The 19550-nt window shown below is 47.3% G+C and overlaps 4 protein-coding genes across 16 annotated transcripts; all 4 read left to right on the top strand.

Annotated features, from left to right (window-relative positions):
- The first annotated feature begins 717 nt into the window (after positions 1 to 717).
- On the top strand, positions 718 to 5117 carry LOC100192976 (phytochromeC2). The gene is made up of 4 exons (NM_001138150.1): positions 718 to 2776; positions 2877 to 3693; positions 3980 to 4273; positions 4880 to 5117. The coding sequence occupies exons 1-4, from the start codon at positions 718 to 720 to the stop codon at positions 5115 to 5117; spliced, it is 3408 nt and encodes a 1135-aa protein (NP_001131622.1).
- Positions 5118 to 5474: 357 nt separating this feature from the next.
- LOC100279325 (meiotic recombination protein SPO11) lies at positions 5475 to 12528 on the top strand. Of its 12 annotated transcripts, XM_008645235.3 has the most exons (17): positions 5475 to 5658; positions 5750 to 5861; positions 5991 to 6067; positions 6140 to 6241; positions 6326 to 6399; positions 6585 to 6601; positions 7169 to 7238; positions 7332 to 7368; positions 8222 to 8269; positions 8337 to 8395; positions 8475 to 8506; positions 8587 to 8692; positions 9079 to 9199; positions 9314 to 9377; positions 9742 to 9854; positions 10627 to 10748; positions 11587 to 12527. In XM_008645235.3, exons 1-16 carry the CDS (start codon positions 5553 to 5555, stop codon positions 10671 to 10673), a joined length of 1185 nt encoding a protein of 394 aa, XP_008643457.1. In that variant the 5' UTR covers positions 5475 to 5552; the 3' UTR covers positions 10674 to 10748; positions 11587 to 12527. The 12 variants fall into 12 exon arrangements, with proteins under 12 accessions (XP_008643457.1, XP_008643454.1, XP_008643451.1 ...); XM_008645232.4 differs by having other exon boundaries at positions 5505 to 5658; positions 5750 to 6067; positions 9742 to 9790; XM_008645229.4 differs by having other exon boundaries at positions 5505 to 5658; positions 5750 to 6067.
- A 1047-nt stretch (positions 12529 to 13575) lies between these two features.
- On the top strand, positions 13576 to 15653 carry LOC100284926 (cysteine protease 1). Of its 2 annotated transcripts, none has more exons than XM_035968083.1 (2): positions 13576 to 14255; positions 14460 to 15653. In XM_035968083.1, exons 1-2 carry the CDS (start codon positions 13817 to 13819, stop codon positions 15077 to 15079), a joined length of 1059 nt encoding a protein of 352 aa, XP_035823976.1. In that variant the 5' UTR covers positions 13576 to 13816; the 3' UTR covers positions 15080 to 15653. The 2 variants fall into 2 exon arrangements, with proteins under 2 accessions (XP_035823976.1, NP_001359077.1); NM_001372148.1 differs by having other exon boundaries at positions 13708 to 14255; positions 14493 to 15619.
- Positions 15654 to 16745: 1092 nt separating this feature from the next.
- LOC103627981 (uncharacterized) lies at positions 16746 to 18166 on the top strand. Its single transcript, XM_020537701.1, is given in 4 exon segments — positions 16746 to 17057; positions 17294 to 17646; positions 17648 to 17768; positions 17771 to 18166. Coding segments are annotated over 4 exon segments (1182 nt in total).
- The last annotated feature ends 1384 nt before the right edge of the window (positions 18167 to 19550 follow it).

Genomic DNA, 19550 nt, shown 5'->3' with positions numbered 1-19550 from the left:
ATTTGAAATAAGTCATTTTTAACATTTTTAATCTGATTCAATCCATGTGTAACGAAAACAATAAAAAAGATCTAACATGATCCGACCGAATGTTTCAACAGTTCTAAAGGGGTGTTTGGTTTGTATGGACTAAACTTTAGTCCCTCCCCTTAATTCCATTTTAGTCCCTAAATTACTAAATATAGAAACTAAAACTCTATTTTAGTTTCCCTATTTAACAATTTATGAACTAAAATGGAATTAAGTGGAGGGACTAAAGTTTAGTCCCTATAAACCAAACACCCCCTGATTCGCGCCCCTTGACTACATGCGCCGGCGTCTTCTTCCCAGGCCCAGGGACGGTAGTCATTCGCGCACGCCGCATTGCAGTTGCTCCCTTCGGTTTCTTTCGTGTTCCCCCTCCTCAAGAGCAGGGCAACGCCCAAGAGTATCGTCGCTGCCGCTGCCGCTGCCTCGCCCGCGCGCAGGCCGCTCGCTGAAATTCCCTCTTCTTCCTCAGTGCTTATCCGCGGCGGAATCCAATCACCTCCCTCATCACGTCCTTCTCCCGAGCAAAGCCTCCCCTCGCTTTTGGCGTATGCCCCCGCTGGCGCGCCCATGATTCCCGCCGATTCCTCCGCCCGTTCGGTCCAGCAAACCTTGCTGCTGCTGCTGCGCTGCGGCTAGTTCGGTGGCGGGGAAAGAGGAGGAGGGATCTTGGAGTAGGGCGAAGCGGAAATGTCGTCGCCGTCGAACAACCGTGGGACGTGCTCCCGGAGCAGCTCTGCGCGGTCCAAGCACAGCGCGCGGGTGGTGGCGCAGACGCCCGTGGACGCGCAGCTGCACGCCGATTTCGAGGGCTCCCAGCGCCACTTCGACTACTCATCCTCGGTGGGCGCCGCCAACCGCCCGTCGGCCAGCACGAGCACCGTCTCCACCTACCTCCAGAACATGCAGCGGGGCCGCTACATCCAGCCCTTCGGCTGCCTGCTCGCCGTCCACCCGGACACCTTCGCGCTGCTCGCCTACAGCGAGAACGCGCCGGAGATGCTCGACCTCACGCCACACGCGGTCCCAACCATCGACCAGCGGGACGCGCTCACCATCGGCGCCGACGTGCGCACGCTCTTCCGCTCGCAGAGCTCCGTCGCGCTTCACAAGGCCGCCACCTTCGGGGAGGTCAACCTGCTCAACCCCATCCTCGTGCACGCCAGGACGTCGGGGAAGCCCTTCTACGCCATATTGCACCGGATCGACGTCGGCCTTGTCATCGACCTTGAGCCGTTCAACCCAGCAGACGTGCCAGTCACGGCCGCGGGCGCGCTTAAGTCGTACAAGCTCGCCGCCAAGGCCATCTCCAGGCTGCAGTCGCTGCCCAGCGGGAACCTGTCGTTGCTGTGCGATGTGCTTGTCCGTGAGGTGAGCGAGCTCACGGGCTATGACCGGGTCATGGCGTACAAGTTCCATGAGGATGAGCACGGTGAGGTCATTTCTGAGTGCAGGAGGTCCGATCTGGAGCCGTATCTTGGCCTGCACTACCCAGCCACCGACATCCCGCAGGCGTCCAGGTTTCTGTTTATGAAGAACAAAATGCGGATGATATGTGATTTCTCTGCCACTCCAGTGCTGATCATTCAGGATGGCAGCCTTGCACAGCCCGTCAGCCTCTGTGGTTCTACCCTCAGGGCTTCCCATGGTTGCCATGCACAGTACATGGCAAACATGGGTTCTGTTGCATCGCTTGTGATGTCAGTCACTATAAACGACGATGAGGAGGAAGATGGGGATACCGACAGTGACCAACAACCGAAAGGCAGGAAGCTGTGGGGGCTGGTCGTCTGCCATCATACAAGCCCGAGGTTTGTCCCTTTCCCGCTAAGGTACGCTTGCGAGTTTCTCTTGCAAGTATTTGGCATACAGCTCAGCAAGGAGGTGGAACTGGCTGCTCAGGCAAAGGAGAGGCACATCCTCAGAACGCAAACCCTTCTTTGTGATATGCTCCTGCGGGATGCTCTTGTTGGGATATTTACCCAGTCACCTAATGTGATGGATCTAGTAAAGTGCGATGGAGCTGCATTGTATTATCAGAACCAGGTTTTGGTGCTCGGATCAACACCGTCCGAGTCAGAGATTAAGAGCATTGCCACATGGCTGCAGGAGAACCATGATGGTTCAACTGGGCTGAGTACTGACAGCTTAGTGGAAGCGGGTTATCCTGGTGCTGCTGCACTCCGTGAAGTCGTGTGTGGCATGGTGGCCATTAAGATCTCTTCCAAAAATTTTATCTTCTGGTTCCGATCACACACAACAAAGGAGATCAAGTGGAGTGGGGCTAAGCATGAACCGTTTGACGCAGATGACAATGGCAGGAAGATGCATCCACGATCTTCATTCAAGGCCTTCTTGGAGGTGGTTAAATGGAGAAGTGTTCCCTGGGAGGATGTTGAAATGGATGCTATCCATTCTTTGCAGTTAATATTACGTGACTCCCTGCAAGGTGAAGATGCCAACAGAAACAACATCAGGTCCATTGTAAAAGCTCCATCTGATGATATGAAGAAGTTACAGGGGCTACTTGAACTAAGAACAGTTACAAACGAGATGGTCCGCTTAATTGAGACAGCAACTGCCCCTGTCTTGGCTGTTGACATTGCCGGTAACATAAATGGATGGAACAAAAAAGCTGCAGAACTAACAGGGTTACCTGTAATGGAAGCCATAGGGAGGCCTCTGATAGATCTTGTTGTTGCTGATTCTGTTGAAGTGGTTAAGCAGATTTTGGACTCAGCTTTACAAGGTTTGTCACTATGCTTTCAGTCGATCTTTTTGTGGTTCCCAGCTTAATCTGAACGTGTCCATTTTTTTCTATGACAGCTTAGTGTCTCCTTGTGTTTCAGGAATTGAAGAGCAAAATCTGGAAATCAAGCTTAAAACATTCCATGAACAGGAGTGTTGTGGTCCAGTTATCTTGATGATTAACTCCTGCTGTAGTCGGGATCTTTCAGAGAAAGTCATTGGAGTTTGCTTTGTAGCACAAGATTTGACCAGGCAGAAGATGATTATGGATAAGTATACTAGGATACAAGGAGACTATGTTGCCATAATAAAGAACCCCAGTGAGCTCATCCCTCCCATATTTATGATCAATGATCTTGGTTCCTGCTTAGAGTGGAATAAAGCTATGCAGAAGATTACTGGTATGAAGAGGGAAGACGCGATAAATAAGTTGTTAATTGGGGAGGTCTTCACGCTCCATGATTATGGCTGTAGGGTGAAAGATCATGCTACTCTAACGAAACTTAGCATACTGATGAATGCAGTGATTTCTGGTCAGGATCCAGAGAAGCTCCTGTTTGGTTTCTTCGGCACAGGTGGGAAGTATATTGAATCCTTGCTGACAGTGAACAAGAGAACAAATGCTGAGGGTAAAATCACTGGCGCTCTTTGCTTTCTGCATGTGGCTAGCCCAGAGCTTCAGCATGCTCTTGAGGTCCAGAAAATGTCTGAACAAGCTGCTACAAACAGCTTTAAAGAATTAACTTACATTCGTCAAGAATTAAGGAACCCACTCAATGGCATGCAATTTACTTATAACTTATTGAAGCCTTCCGAATTGACAGAGGATCAGCGGCAACTTGTTTCATCTAATGTTCTGTGTCAGGACCAGCTGAAAAAGATTTTACATGACACTGATCTTGAAAGCATTGAACAGTGGTAAGTTCTGTATTGTCCGAATCATCTGTAGCAATGTTGATTTAATTATTTGTGTCGTTTTTGTGGCAGTTCTAGAAGGGATCTATAAACAGCATACACTATACATAAAGATATATACTTGCTTTCATATTCACATGATTAGAATTGCTCAGACATGAATTTTTTGTTCATTGTACTAATGCTTTGTAGTGCTAAAGATGTATACATATGAAAAGGCTGACCAGTTCAGTTATACATGCATGGCAATTTTTTTAAACTATTGGTAAACAAATTCTTGCTGTTACAGCTATATGGAGACGAACACAGTAGAGTTCAACCTTGAGGAAGCTCTGAATACGGTCCTGATGCAAGGCATTCCTTTGGGCAAGGAAAAACGTATTTCTATTGAACGTGATTGGCCTGTGGAAGTGTCACACATGTACATTTACGGGGACAATATAAGGCTTCAGCAGGTCCTAGCAGATTATCTGGCTTGCGCCCTTCAATTCACACAACCAGCTGAAGGACATATCGTGCTCCAGGTCATTCCCAAGAAGGAAAACATTGGGTCTGGCATGCAGATTGCTCATTTGGAATTCAGGTAATACGGCACTCTCATCTTGGTCTTTCGATAGCTGTTCTTGAACTGAAAGGATGATTTGACAAATAAGTGAACTACTAAATTGTACATCTAGTTTCTATTAACTCAGCACAACTCCAACATTTGTCTCTTGTAAATAACTTTCGCAGTGCTCCTAATTGTGTTAGTTATAATCCACGAAAAGGATTGTATGTTGACAAGGAACAGATAAGACCTAATGCTAGCAAATTCACTTCTGAACATCTTAACTCCTAAAAAAAATTCGACCTTCTCACGTAGGTCAAGAAAACCCTGAACCCCTGTCACATCCATACAAAGTGATATTATAGCCCATGTGAGAACGACCGGGACCGGTCCTTAGACCTCTGCTTACTCAGCTTAAAATTCGCTCCCACGAGGAGTCGAATCTATCCTGGTCACTGCACCAGCCAAGATGCAGTGATACATGTCACTTCAGGCATGTAGTTACACTTTGCAGTTTGAAACAATGGAAATGATCCCTGTGTAAAATTGGCGCTATCCCTGCCATTCTATATACACTGCAATGTGGCGAATGCGAGTATTGGTGGTGATGGGAGCTGTGTAACTGATTGACTCAATGTGCAGGATTGTCCATCCAGCTCCAGGCGTTCCAGAGGCCCTGATACAGGAGATGTTCCAGCACAACCCAGGGGTGTCCAGGGAGGGTCTCGGCCTGTACATAAGCCAGAAGCTGGTGAAAACGATGAGCGGCACGTTGCAGTACCTACGAGAAGCCGACACCTCTTCGTTCATCATCCTGATAGAGTTCCCGGTCGCCCAGCTCAGCAGCAAGCGGTCCAAGCCTTCGCCAAGTAAATTCTGACACTGATGCTCCTGGAACTGCAGTGACGGTTCGGCCGTGTCAAATTCTCGGGTGTAGGGTGTACCTCTGGCCAAGTGACTGATATTCTGAAAAACATACGGACTTCTAGTATAGGAGAAGAGGAATCCTAATCCTAGTAATTATATCTTAGTAGATATGTGCTTAGTCTCTTGTTAATTTTTTGTCTTGAGAGGACTATATATACTGATAAAGTGATAATTTATTCAGAGAATAAAGAATGGGCTCCATGCTTTGTCTATGTATTCTCTTCTTGAGGGCAATTTACGCCTCTTGAGAAGGGTGGCTTCGTTGTTGGGCTCTTGAAGGCCCACGCAGTCCAACGGAGCCCACTAAGCCTAATTCTGTTTCTTCGCGATCGATTAGCTGATTAGCTCCATGGCGGCTTCGAAAAAATCAAAATAAAAAACTAGCGCCATGGCGGGGAGGGATAAGAGGCGACGAGCGGCGCCGCTCGAAGGCGACGAGCAGCAGTTGCGGCGGAGGCTGGAGGAAGCGGCGCTCCTCCTCCGCAGGATCAAAGGTTTTGTTACTCATCTCCTCGATCGCCTGCCCTTAAATCTTCCCTCTCTCCTGTAGCGTCTGGAGCTGACGCGCGGTTGGGGATGGTGCAGGGCTTGTGCGCTGGATCGTCGAAGAGGTTGCCGCCGGCCGCTCCCCGTCTATAGTGCTCCACCGGTACCGGAACTATTGCTCCTCCGCCGACTCTGCGTCCCCGTCCCCATGGTTTAGCTTCCGCGCCCGCTCCCGGGATCATCTCCTTCCCGACCAATTCACCGTCACATCCCTCGAACAATTTTCACCCAAATGTGTGACATCCGTAGACCCTGGGCGCGCGCTCGTGCGTGATTGCAGTGCCTGCAGCTACGACATCCCCGTCGGCACGGACGTCCTCTCTCTGCTCCACAAGGACTACCACACCTCCCGCCTCAGTACGAATACATCTAAATCTTTGCATTTATGTGATCACACTAATTACTTTCTGATGCGTTGTTCATGCGTAGATGTGCTCCTGAGGGTGCTGTTCGTGGTGCAGCAGCTCCTGCAGCAGAACAAGCACTGCTCCAAGAGGGACATCTACTACATGTACCCCTCCATCTTCGTAGGTCTGTGCTCAGTAGGTGCAATGTTTGCTCCTCATTCCATTATACGGGATTACTAGAATTTGCACATATCTTGGCTCCCTGCAGAAGTAGCAGTTGTTGACCGTGCCATCAACGATATCTGCATACTCTTCAAGTGCAGCCGGCACAATCTCAACGTGGTAGGTCCATAGGTGCCACTAGTCTGCTGTCTTCCCTGAAGCTTCCATTGTGTATTGTAGAAAGGACTTGTGCCATCAACGATATTTGCTCCTTCACTAATATGCAGCACCATGACTATTACATACTGTCTTAATTTCATAACCTTTTATCTGACTGAATACTGTGCTCCCTTGGCTCTCTGCAGGTTCCTGTAGTGAAAGGGTATGAACTGTCATAGAGTTGAAGCTCTGAAGATATGTCCGTTTGTTATTCTTCTATTATTTTACAACGCTTCATTTTTTTATAACTTAAATAAACCCGTTTTTTTTTGTTCCTTAATCATCCTGTGTGCTTCTCACCATTATATAAAGAAAGATGATTTGGATGTGTTTGATGAGCTAGTGGGGTTGGGAACCTGGGATACCGTTCTTTCAATGTAGTCTTAGCCGTATAGGTTTATGCATATGAAGAGGAGGAAGAAATGATGCCATGATGGATCTGTTGTTCTTCCCAGTGTCAGTTCACAACTTTGAGATATATTTTTTTTGATACAGAACATGTCTGAATTCATGAAGAGTTCTCTTTGGTTTATCTGAATAAAAAATCAATATAGCATAAGTGTTAACTAAATTCACTATAGGAATTTGGAAATTCTATATGATTTCCGTATTACACTTGCTGTTACTTGCATTGTTTTTGCTAGGTTTGCGATGTTATATTCATAGAACTATTTGTTATTTATTCAGTTGTTTAATTGTGTGCACATGTCTATTCCCTTCATTATCCTAGTTTGGTGATGGGCTGGATAAGATTTATGGAGGGCGAAAAGAAAGTGTATTGTATAACAAGCGTCAATGCTGTAAGCTTTTATGTTCTCTGCCCCCTAATTTTGCTAACTGGTCTATTGATAAGATTTCATTTAATTTGTTTGCTTTACCTTCTGTATATTCAGGCTTTCTCCATTCCTGTTGACATTGAGGCAATCAAAGGTTTTTCCATCAACTTTAGGAACACAACCCCTTTGTGCTTTTGTGAAATGTGTAGAAGGGAGGGGGTAGTGAAAAATCAACTCTTTCCTTGATGTTTTGAAGCACACTGGGCAAAAAGTCACTGATCATTTTTTGCTCTTAAATGGTACCATAGATCTTCAATTTTTTGTTTCTTTTTTTAAAAGAAATTCATAATCTTACATTCTGAATTAAATAACTACTCCCCCTCTTCCAAGTTATAGTTTACTACTTCACTCTAGCTTTGTCCCAAATCAAACCTCTCTAACTTCACTTTAGTTATATGTTTTGATAAGAGAAGATATCCGGTGCACATGAAAGATTGGTGCACATGGTGCACATATTAAATCATCACCACTCAATTTAGATCTAACGTCTCTAGTTGTTTGGTATATTTTGCTAAGGACACCCTCCAACGTGGTGGTGTGTAGTGATGGAAGGTATTATTTGTAAATTGAATGATCAACTAAAGACGTTAGATATAAAATAAGTGGTGGTGATTTAATATGTGCACCATATGCACCAGATATGTCCTCTTTTGATAATGCATTTATTGAACTTCTAGGTGATAATATATTGTTCTAAAACTTGATCAAAGTTAGAGAAGTTTGACTTAGGACAATGCTAAAGTGAAGAATTATTTGAAACATCGGGAGTACCTTTTATCTTTTCCAGTCAAATTTTGTAATTGAGATATTATATGGTTGTTTAACAACTCGGATTTAGACGTGCCTACACCAGTACACCTCTATAGCAAAGCTTTTGATTTCCTCCCTTGATACCCTGAATTGCATTATAGTGAGCTGAAGTTGTCTTATTCTTTCTTCTCTTGCAGATGTTGTTAGTGTTGCCCACTACATACTTGTGGTTGAGAAGGAGACAGGTCTTTTTTTTTTTGCATTTAATAATTTCCGCTCTTTGTACAATATGCTTCAGTAGTCCCTTTGCAGTGTTCCAGCGTTTGGCCAATGACAAGTTCTGTGAAAGAAATCGCTGCATTGTTATTACAGTAAGTAACAACTCTCACCCGATGTTATCAATTTTCATAATTTTTTCTCTAGTTTCATGATATTGCATTGTCAACCCAGGGAAGAGGCTATCCAGATATTCCAACAAGAAGGCATGTGCTCTTTATTCATTAAGTTCCTCTTGCATATTTCTCAACCGCTATCCCAATTTTACATTCTTTTTCCATCCTAGATTCCTGCGGTACCTTGTTGAACTGCTGCATCTGCCTGCTTATTGCTTAGTGGACTCAGATCCTTATGGTTTCGACATTCTGGCTACCTATAAATTTGGTTCCTTGGTAGGCATGATTTATCTGATGCTGCTATGCTCATCTATATCTATTGTCTATGAACTTAACTTCCTTAGCAGATTCACAGGTTAAAATTGCAGGTAACGAATCCATGGACATGATCATATACTGCACCTTTCGTCCTAAATCAACAGCTTGTCTGGCCTCTTTGCATTTGAAAGTTCTATTACTTTATGAAGTCCCGTTAGCAATAAGGCTGTGTATTAGAGCAGTTCATTTTTCCCCTCAAAATAAACATGATTATGCTCGTTTTGCTCATCTTATCACAAGCATGACCAAAATATTTCTTTTTGCTCTTTGAAACCCAAGATTATGACATATTTACTTGTGTTAACTTACCAACCTCTGCTACTTGCGTAATTTCATTCTTCAAGCAATTGGCACATGATGCAAACTTGTTGCGTGTCCCTGATATACGGTGGCTTGGAGTTTTCACATCTGATTTTGAAGAATATTGCCTTCCAGACTGCTGCCTACTTCGTTTGTCACCTGAAGGTGAATAAACTGTAGTGATTCAAGTGGCATACATACTTTTTTTTGGAAGATGTTCCTTAGTTTCTTGTTGTATGTCAAATGCCAACCTGTGAAATCATGTGTTCTGCTGCGCAGATAGGAGGAAAGCTGAAGGCATTCTTGCTAGGTGCTATTTACACAGGGAAGCCCCAGAATGGAGGTAATGAAGTAATGAACCAGCTTTGGAGTTTTACTAGGTGTATTACAATTATATCCTCCATGATATCATTGTGATCTCCAGGTCAAGATCGAGGTCTATTAGTGCATGGAGTTTTACTAGAGCTTTCGTGGAATCTGATTTGTACAGTCATCATTCTTATGATTTAGTTGCTGGAGTTTGAGTTTCTTCAGCACCAGATCTTTAGCTTCAATGACTGTATAGCTTCCTGTTTTTACCAGTAAAGGCACAATAGTTTGAAGCACTTTATATTTTAAGATATTAAACGCATCATTTCCTATCAAGAATTCTGAGTTATTTTTTACATTTTCTCCCTGAATTTCACATGTATTCTCTAATTTGACAGGTCAGAGTTGGAAGCAATGCTGCAAAAGGGTGTCAAGTTTGAGATTGAGGCACTATCCGCAAATTCCATTTCCTTTTTATCGCATGAGTACATTCCCCAGAAAATCAAACAAGGCATGCATTTATAAGATTGGACATTCTTGTATCCGTCCAGGATGTGTCATAGAGTACAATCTTTTTTTGTCTGATTATAGTTATATCCGGAGACATATCATGTGCAAACACTAAGGATCTGTTTCAGAACATAACATAATATTTCCTTAATCCTAAGATAATATCGTGGTATTTGAGCATAACATGTTATTTTAGACTAAAAGATATTTGGGAGCATATCTAAAAACTATGTATTTTAAACCATGGTTTTACTAATACTTTTTGTTTGTACATAACTACGTCTTCTCTTCTACACTATAACTGAAATACTGTGTTTCTAAACGAATGTTGGATTAGACTGATATAAAATATACCATATGTATGTCATGATATACAATAAACTGTAGTATTATAAACTGTGGTTTTAAGAAACAGAGTTTCCAAATAGGCCCCAAGGATGTGTTTGGTTTGATTATAGTTATATCTCGAGACATATCATGGATGTGTTTGGTTTGAGGACATTCCTCACTTTTTTTATTTGATTTGTGGATTAGAATGAGGGCATGTTTGGTTCTATGAGGCTAAACTTTAGTCTCTCTTTTTTAGTCCTTAAATTACAAAAAAAAAGGACCAAAGAAGAGAGGAAATCTGATGTATTACCTTTTAGTCCCCAATATTTAGTAATTTGAGGAGTAAAATGAACAACCATCAAGTTGATCTATCACCATCTCATCCTCACAAGCAACGTGCCACCGTGAAACTCATCTGATTATTATATATTTATATGTCACAGCTGCTTCCAACTACTGCTCTCGCCCATTCCTGGAGCAGGCGGCTTGAACGGATGTAAAGTTTTTGTTGGTACTTAATTGATAGTGCAGTACGATGGTTCAGGATGGCGTAAAACTAAAACAGGTAATGGTAGTAGTAAGTAGCGTTATGATCCCCTTAGTTATTTTGTTTCAGCCTGCAGTTATTTTATATATGACCTAGTTAGTTTAAAACTGAACTGATTAGGTGCATCATATATAAAAGAAAAGAGAAGCATATATATATATATATATGGCTCACTTTTGTGGTATCAGAAAGCAACACTGTTTGTCAGCATAAAAGATAACAAAAGTAGCGTTATTTTCCCGCCAGAGCACGCCAAGAGTCTTCCTATCAAGCCTAGGACACATCACTACCTAGAGGTGCTAGCATAGCAAACACTCTCCTCTATCTAATACATATATAATTCTAGCATAATAATATAGGTCGTTAAAGTATGTTAAGTTTAATTTGGTAGACGTGCTAGAAAAAAACTACTAAAAAAGTTCTCATAATAACCAGAAACTTTTAATTTGGTAGACTCTAATCATCGTCACCGATAATAGCAATTGGATCTATATAATAAATTAAATTACCCACCTCTACTGCTGTTATGAGTAATATTTGAGCTTTCACAAACCATCGCCATTGCCACTCTCAGTTTGCGGCCCCGGCTCGGCTCACTCACCATGGTGGTCTCGCCGGTCGAAGTGCTCTCGTCAGACTGTCCGCAGCGGTTTCCTCTAAATTTCTCCCTCTATATCACTTTTTTGCGTCACATCATCAACATTTCATCCCCTATTTTTTCATCTTCCGCAGCGGTTTCCTCTATATTCTCCCCCTATACCCCACTATAACTATAAAATATCATTATCCAATCTTATTCATCATTTATTACCATTTTTTCTTCACCTATTAAAAAAACAACCGTACAAATGCACAGTTGAAGGGGGACGGCGAACTCATGCTCACTGCAGCGTGTTGCTGTTTACATCTGCTGCGTGGGGAACCTTTTAGAGGATGTCGTTGCGGTCGTAGAGGACTTCTGCAGCCGCCAGATTGAGAGGAGGGAGCGGTCTGGCGGACGCCGCTGCACACAGCCTCAGTAATGGCGGCATGGCAACATTCCCAAGACCGGGGGTGGCCTCGTCCTCGTCCACTGCTTTTTCTATCCATATTCTATCTTGTGTTGCTTCCAGCAGCAGCCGTCGTCGTTCAGCACGAATGGGAGAGAGAAAAGAAAAGAAAAGGAGGAGCTGATGTCACGACGCAGAAAGCTCCACGTTTGATCTGACCTCTGACGTCGGAATCGGAACGTCCTGCACTGCACACAATGGAAGGAGCAGCCGGCGGCCAGCGAGCGCTCGGACCGAGGCACCTATCCAGCTGACAAAGACCGGTTCTGGAGGCATGACGCGTCAGCTCGTGCGGCTGCTCTGCTCCGGGGACCGACGGGACCCCCCCCAATGAGATTTTACTAGAGCATAGGATGGAGCGCCGTCGTTTTTCACAAACTTGTTGCACCCAGAAAATGTATGAACTAGTCTCCAAATAATGACTGGGCTCGGACTGCTAATTGACTAAGGGCATGTACAACCCAGATACTGCTGCACAGTACTCCAAGTATAAGATACAACTAAAACACAACATAATACAGTGGTCATGTCTAAAACATGTGTCTTACGATATTTATTGTACCAATCAGAGCATTCAATAAATTAAAGTGACCAATCAGCTAGTCTCCTGTCTCGAACATAGAGCTAAGACACTGTGTCTTCGTCAAGATACGTGTCTTGAGTTTTTTTACATTCACCCCCCTAGACACACTGTAAGACACAACTTAAAACACCCACTGTACATGCCCTAATGATATCGTCATCAAAATGAAAGAAAGGTAGTATGGTTCTTATCTTAAACGGAAGCATTTACGGTACGGGTGAGTTGGGTCGGTATCATGGGGACTGTTGAGAGAGTGAGTGATGATGATTGATGAGTGACACAAAGCAAGGTAGCTAGGCAGTGACAGGAACCCAACCGGAATCTCATCTGGGACTGGGAGGACCGGTAATGGACACCGGGGAGGCGGCCGGCCCGGGCCCTATATGTGTTGACGATTCTCGCTCGGATTCAGCTCCCGCGCGTCGAGCTGGTTATTGGTCATCATGCCTTGCGTTGCGTGTACAAACGGAAGATACCGCGACGCCGACGGCGACGTGGATCCTGTCAGCTGCAAGTAGAAAGCTCGTTCGTTGGGGTGCAATCATGCGTCGTATGGGATTATGTCATGCGTAGTATTTAGTGATACTCTCTCCATTTCTTTTTATTTGTCGTTATATATATATATATATATATATATATATATATATATATATATATATATATATATATATATATATATATATATATCACTAAATACCAAGCGGCAAGCGACACCTAGCTAGGCATTTTAATTTGCATCCACGAAATGTCCGATCCCAATCTCTGCGAGGATAAGAGACCCAGTGACTGCAAGCTAGCCAGCCAAGAGATTCCGAGGCTGCCGTAGGAAATAGGAATCCAGCAAACCACTCACGGTCACGTACGTCTCGGTCAAGGAGAGCCGCTCGCTCACGTCACCAGTCCAACCCCAAGTGTTTCGTTTCAACCAGCAGAGCAGAGCTAGCCCTGGCCAGCAGCGCAAGTGTGGACTCCATGTCCTCGCCAGTCTCACTCGTTGAAAGATAAAAGAAAAAACGGCGTGTCCACCACCAGCTACATCAGAATTATGTCCTACATGCATATATGCTTATGAATTTTGGATCCTTTTCAAGAGAACGAGTGCCCTGAATACGATGGCTGTGATAATAATCGTCCATGGTGGGAGCTTACTTGACGCCTCTTTTCTCCTGATCCATGGATATATAATTTGTTAGGCTAACTCTCTCCCCTCCTGCTAACACTGACAATGGAGTCACAGTTAACCATGCCTAACTTAAATCCTTTTGGGTCCTTTCCGGCTACCTCCTGAACGTACTGCTATATAAACCCCTTCCTGCATTGCAGGGTTTGGCCAAGCACCAGCTAAGCTAGCTAGGTCACATGACATGAGCTAAAGACGACGACACACTAGCATTGCACACACAAGACACACTAACTACATAGCTAAATACACTAGCATACCCCCCCAAAAAAATATGTCCGCGTCACGGTTCCTCCTCGCCGTCCTCGTCGTGGGCAGCGCCGTACTGTGCACCGCCGCCGCTCCCCGCGCGCTCGCGGCGGCCGCCGCCGCGATGGCGTCGCGGCACGAGAAGTGGATGGCGGAGCACGGGCGCGCGTACAAGGATGAGGCCGAGAAGGCGCGGCGGCTGGAGGTGTTCCGGGCCAACGCGGAGCTGATCGACTCGTTCAACGCCGCAGGGACGCACAGCCACCGGCTGGCGACCAACAGGTTCGCCGACCTCACCGTCGAGGAGTTCCGCGCGGCCAGGACCGGGCTCCGGCCGCGCCCGGCGCCGTCCGCGGGCGCCGGCCGGTTCAGGTACGAGAACTTCAGCCTGGCGGACGCGGCGCAGAGCGTGGACTGGCGGGCCATGGGTGCCGTCACCGGCGTCAAGGACCAGGGAGCGTGCGGTACGTACCTACGAACGAGAACGACCATGCAAACACGGAAACACCACCTGCGCACATGCACGATGCATGCATTCTGAATAGTGAACGATCAAAACCTACCGTGCGTGGCCGTGGATACGTCTCCATCTAGCTACCTTTTTTCTGAATGAAGGACCAATTAAGTTAAAAGGTTCCCAGTATTTTTAGGCAATTAATCCAACGTAGCCATGCACAACACGTCAACACACACGCACGCAGGCTGCTGCTGGGCGTTCTCGGCGGTGGCGGCGGTGGAAGGGCTGAACAAGATCCGGACGGGGCGGCTGGTGTCGCTGTCGGAGCAGGAGCTGGTGGACTGTGACGTCAGCGGCGTGGACCAGGGCTGCGACGGCGGCCTCATGGACAACGCCTTCCAGTTCGTCGCGCGCCGCGGCGGGCTGGCCTCGGAGTCGGGCTACCCGTACCAGGGCCGGGACGGGCCCTGCCGCTCGTCCGCCGCCGCCGCGCGGGCCGCGTCCATCCGGGGCCACGAGGACGTGCCGCGCAACAACGAGGCCGCGCTCGCGGCCGCCGTGGCCAACCAGCCCGTGTCCGTGGCCATCAACGGCGAGGACATGGCGTTCCGCTTCTACGACAGCGGCGTGCTGGGCGGGGCCTGCGGCACGGACCTCAACCACGCCATCACGGCCGTCGGGTACGGCACGGCGAACGACGGCACAAGGTACTGGCTGATGAAGAACTCCTGGGGCGCGTCGTGGGGCGAGGGCGGATACGTCCGGATCCGCCGCGGCGTCCGCGGGGAGGGCGTCTGCGGTCTCGCCAAGCTGCCGTCCTACCCCGTCTAGAGCGCCGATCGCGTCCACCAACGTAACCATCGCACAGCATACAGTACGCATGATGCTGTTACGTCATCCAAGACAAGCGTGCTCGTGCATGGCATATATATTTGACTCCTCCATTTTTAAACAAGCGAACGATAAATATTCGAGAATGGAGATAATACTTATTATAAGATTGTATATAGGCCCTGTTTGGGACAACTGCTGCTTGTTGAAAAAGCAGCTTATCTGATAAGCTGGTAAGAAGCAGCTTCTGCTTGTTGGCTGCTTTTAGTTCATTTTGAGAAGCAGCTGAACTGATAAGCTGCTGCAGAAGCTGACTGTTTGGCAGGACTTCAGCTTAAATTTGTGAAGAAGCTGAAAATAAGCTGTGCCAAACAGGGCCATAATCACATGATAGATGGTTATATGTATAGTGATATAGTCGAAATCACGACCCACGCCAAGCACTATGTATTGTACTCCCAGCCATAAGAATGTCGCTGAGGTATTAGTTGGACCTTTACGTGTGATGGTCACGTGTATTGTAATGTACAGATTGCCTTGAATGCAACCAATTTAGTGTAAACAAATACATTCATATTCTAAATGTGTAATATATATATATATATATATATATATATATATATATATATATATATATATATATATATATATATATATATATATATATATATATATATATATATATATATATATATATATATATATATATATATATATATACTCAGAAACCGTGATGTGTATGAATATACGATCGTGTGTACATACACATCATGTTGACGAGCAAAACTGACATTTAATGAGAGCCGCCCATCACTACTTCTGGAATAGGCGAGAGATAAGCCAATAACTACTAGTGTAACAAAACATATTTTCTCTACTAGTTAGATGCCCGTACGTTGCAACGACATATAAAATATTCAACAAAATATTAGTGTTGATAGGTGTGGCTCCAATCCGTCTGCGCAGTCCTTGAATGGATAAGTACTACACCTTTGAGCAGCGAATCCCGGTGGTCGGCAGTGTGGATCGTGCATTGGCCATGGCCAGTTGGCCACCACGAACTGCGTGGTACTTGTCCATTCCAAATCTAAAAGGCAGCATATGATATTTGGCGTCTTTTTTAAACGAAATGAAAACTGCAGTTGCGTGCCAACTGGTCTTCCGATTCGAGCCAAACCTGTCGTCCCTCTTTTCGACTACTACTGCATGTGCCTGCGATCGCTCGCCACGCTGCAGAGCAAACCATTGATGCGTTTGCGACCTCTGCTGGGTGGTTGGCTCGGCTGCTGTATGGCCAGAGCCAGAGCCAGACCATATTTCGCATGTCACTCTCTCCTCCTGCAGTCCTGCGGGGATATAGCGGCAATCACGGCGACGCGGCGGTGCACGGTGGACGAGCTCTGCGTCGGTGTGAGACCGTTGGGGCATCACGCGCGGGAGGCGGAGGCATGGCCGCTCTCACACTGCATTCTTAATTAGTAGTAGGACATGAGCTGTTGGAGACTCATAGAACCGAGTCAATGCTTCAGATTAAGGTAGCCTTCTTTCTCACAGCTGCCTCAATTTGTACTGCATTTATTTAAGAAATCTTGAATAACCCGGAGCTTGGCGCCTCCACATGTCAGCTAAGAGAACTTGAAAGCAGGCGAAGGAGCAGGACACAAACATGACGGCAGTGGAGTCCCGCGTCGTCGTTGCGACTCCTGCAAACACGAAGGTGATGAGCGAGAAGGAGAACCACATCCTGAGGATCTCAAACTCCCTGAACAAGAAGCTGGATCACGCTAAGAACACTCCTGAGGCCCCTGAAGCGGCTTGCAACGAGAGGAAGAGGAAAGGCGAGGCGAGGAACGCATCCATCGACGGCGGCGAGCAAGAGAACAATAACAACGGTGGGAGGAAGAGGAGCCTGCCGGCCGAGCGCGAGGCGAGGCTGAAGAGGAAGTCGACGGAGCCTCCTCCCCAGGTGAAGAATCTGGTGAGGTCGACGGCGGCGTCGAGGGTGGCTGTCGCGGCCACGCACAAGGCGGCGGCGGCTCCGAGCTCCAGAGCCGCCGGCGGTTCCGAGCTCTAGAGCCGGCGGCGCCAAGCAGCAACCGGGCGACGGGAACAAGACCAGAGGGTGGGTTAGGTATTCGAGGTGTGTTGTATGTGTACCGGTGGCTGGCTCAACTTTTGGCTGAGTCCCACTCACTACATTGCGCCCACACTCAGCGATCGGTTTCTGTGATATGCCGCGCCACGGCAATAGAGGGCGGCTTCCTCCGCCCGCCCCCGTCCCGGCGCCTCGACATCTGCGCTTTCTACCTCTGCCTCTCCTCCTGCTCCACCATGACGCCCGTGGAGCTCACGCTGGCCTACCACCCAGCCATCGGGGACGCGGCGCTGGGGCTAAACGGCCGCGCGCTCCTGCCAGCCGCGCCCGCCAAGGTCACTCTCCGCCGGGTCGCCGCCAACGCGTACGCGAGCGCCGACCGCGTCGCCGCCGCCGAGGTCGCGCGGTTCGTGGTGCTCGCCGCCACCGGGGAGGAGGTCGCGGCGAAGGGTGTCTTCTCCGCGCGGCGCGAGGGGGTGGCACGTGGAGTGCCGTCGAGCACTACCCTCGCCGGAGGTGTGTGTGGCGGAGGTGGTGGTGCTCGCGAAGGGTGGCGTGCTGATGCGGGACAGGGCCCGCGCGGCCGGCCGAGGCCGGGGCGGATGCGGTGCGGAGCCACCCGACTGGAGGGGATACCAGAGGAGGACGCCACCACGGGCCTCTGCGGCTGGTGCCGCTGTGAGTGCGACGACGATGGGTGGGAGGTGGTCGGGGACGCAGAGTAGGAGGAGCAGGAGGTCGAGATGGAGACGGTGCGGTGGGCGATGGAGGTGGGCGTGTGGGCCGTGTGCCTCGGCGTTGGCCTCCTCGCTTTCCATCGGTGTGGAGCCATTGGGGCATCGCGCGTGGGAGACGGAGGCGGGGGCATGGCCGCGCCAGGCGCCTACACTCTATTCTTAATTAGCAGTAGGGAAGAGGTGACAATACTTCATCAGTATAGGTATACATTCGAGCCACCTGACCAGGCACGATCTTACATGTTTGAATTTTGACTTGACACTACCCGACACGTAGTTGCTTGCTAGTCTCATTTCAAGGGTCCCAAAATTCAATTTCTGGTCCGAAACTTAGTTTCTAGCCCGAAACTCACATCAAAGCCCTCAATTCAAACCATATTTAACATCAAAATTATAAAAAAAATAAGACCAACAAATTTGAACAAAAAAATTTAATGTTTATATTAAATTACTAGAGCTGTGTAATGACTACCTCGCTAAAAAGTCCTTTTCCTAGAAGGGAAAAGGAGTACAACCACGAGTTCATAAGTTTCATTCATTATTCAATGTTCATAACATAATTAAAATTAAATCACATCCTCTAATTCAAAGCTGCAAAAGAAACATCTAACTAGTATCAACTCCAGCTTCACGCTCTTTAAGTAAATGGAAGTGTGAATTAAATGTGGTTTTAATGAATACATAAGCCTTTTTGTGTGTCTCTGTATGGGCCATTTAGTGTCTGACTTAAACGAGTCATGCCCGTACGTGGGCCGTGTCCTTGGCCCAATGTATCGTGTCAGACCGGCCCGACACTAAATTTTCTTGGGTCATGTCTAGACCATGTTTTTTTCGTGTTTCGGACCAGCCTATCTAACCCTACATATAGATGGCCAAAAAGCACGAGGCCCGCGAGCCCGACACGAAGCCCGCTGTTTGGGCTCGGTCCGAGCCCGGCACGACCCTGTTCTATGCGGGCCCGGGCGGCCCGGCACGAATAACCAGGCCGGGCTCGAACAGGAAACTAGGCACGGTGGGTTAGCCCGGCACGGCCCGTTTACCTCTAAGCACGTTAAGCCCGCTTTTTTTCACTAAAATCTGCTTACCGGCCCGCTTAGTCCGCTTTTCGGCCCACTTTTTTGTGCTAAATGGGTCGTGAAAGGGAAATAGGCTTACACCTTTTCCTAATTGATTTTGGTGGTTGAATTGCCCAATACAAATAATTGGACTAACTAGTTTGCTCTAGATTATAAGTTTTACAGGTGCCAAAGGTTCACAATAGACCAATAAAATGACCAAGAAAGGGTTCAAACAAAGAGAGCAAAAGACAACCGAAGTGTGCCCTGGTCTGGCACACTGGACTGTCCGATGTGCCACCGGACAGTGTCTGATGCACCATCGGACAGTGTCCGGTGTACCAGGGAACTCAGCTCCAAACTCATCACTTTCGGGAAAATCAGAGGGCGCTCCACTATAATTCACCAGACTGTCCGGTGAGGCACCGAACAGTGTCCGGTGGCGCACCGGACTGTCCGGTGTGCCAGCGGAGCAACGGCTACTTCAGCGCCAACGGTCGACTGAAACCGCATTCAATGCGCTACAGTGCGCGTCAGAGTCAGAGCAGCATCAGAAGGCGCACAGGACAGTCTATAGTACTTGT

Source organism: Zea mays, chromosome 5, assembly GCF_902167145.1.
Source record: "Zea mays cultivar B73 chromosome 5, Zm-B73-REFERENCE-NAM-5.0, whole genome shotgun sequence".
NCBI lineage: Eukaryota > Viridiplantae > Streptophyta > Magnoliopsida > Poales > Poaceae > Zea > Zea mays.
This window is presented reverse-complemented; position numbering and strand designations above follow the sequence as displayed.

Bases quoted from the DNA above. Each gene is read 5' to 3' on its own strand.
- LOC100192976 (NM_001138150.1), top strand. From the start codon at position 718: ATGTCGTCGCCGTCGAACAACCGTGGGACGTGCTCCCGGAGCAGCTCT. The intron at 2,777-2,876 runs GTTTGTCACTAT...CTTGTGTTTCAG, and splicing joins TTTGGACTCAGCTTTACAAG to GAATTGAAGAGCAAAATCTG. The intron at 4,274-4,879 runs GTAATACGGCAC...CTCAATGTGCAG, and splicing joins ATTGCTCATTTGGAATTCAG to GATTGTCCATCCAGCTCCAG.
- LOC100279325 (XM_008645229.4), top strand. From the start codon at position 5,553: ATGGCGGGGAGGGATAAGAGGCGACGAGCGGCGCCGCTCGAAGGCGAC. The intron at 6,068-6,139 runs GTACGAATACAT...GTTCATGCGTAG, and splicing joins CTACCACACCTCCCGCCTCA to ATGTGCTCCTGAGGGTGCTG. The intron at 8,693-9,078 runs GTAGGCATGATT...TCATTCTTCAAG, and splicing joins CCTATAAATTTGGTTCCTTG to CAATTGGCACATGATGCAAA.
- LOC100284926 (XM_035968083.1), top strand. From the start codon at position 13,817: ATGTCCGCGTCACGGTTCCTCCTCGCCGTCCTCGTCGTGGGCAGCGCC. The intron at 14,256-14,459 runs GTACGTACCTAC...AATCCAACGTAG, and splicing joins CAAGGACCAGGGAGCGTGCG to CCATGCACAACACGTCAACA.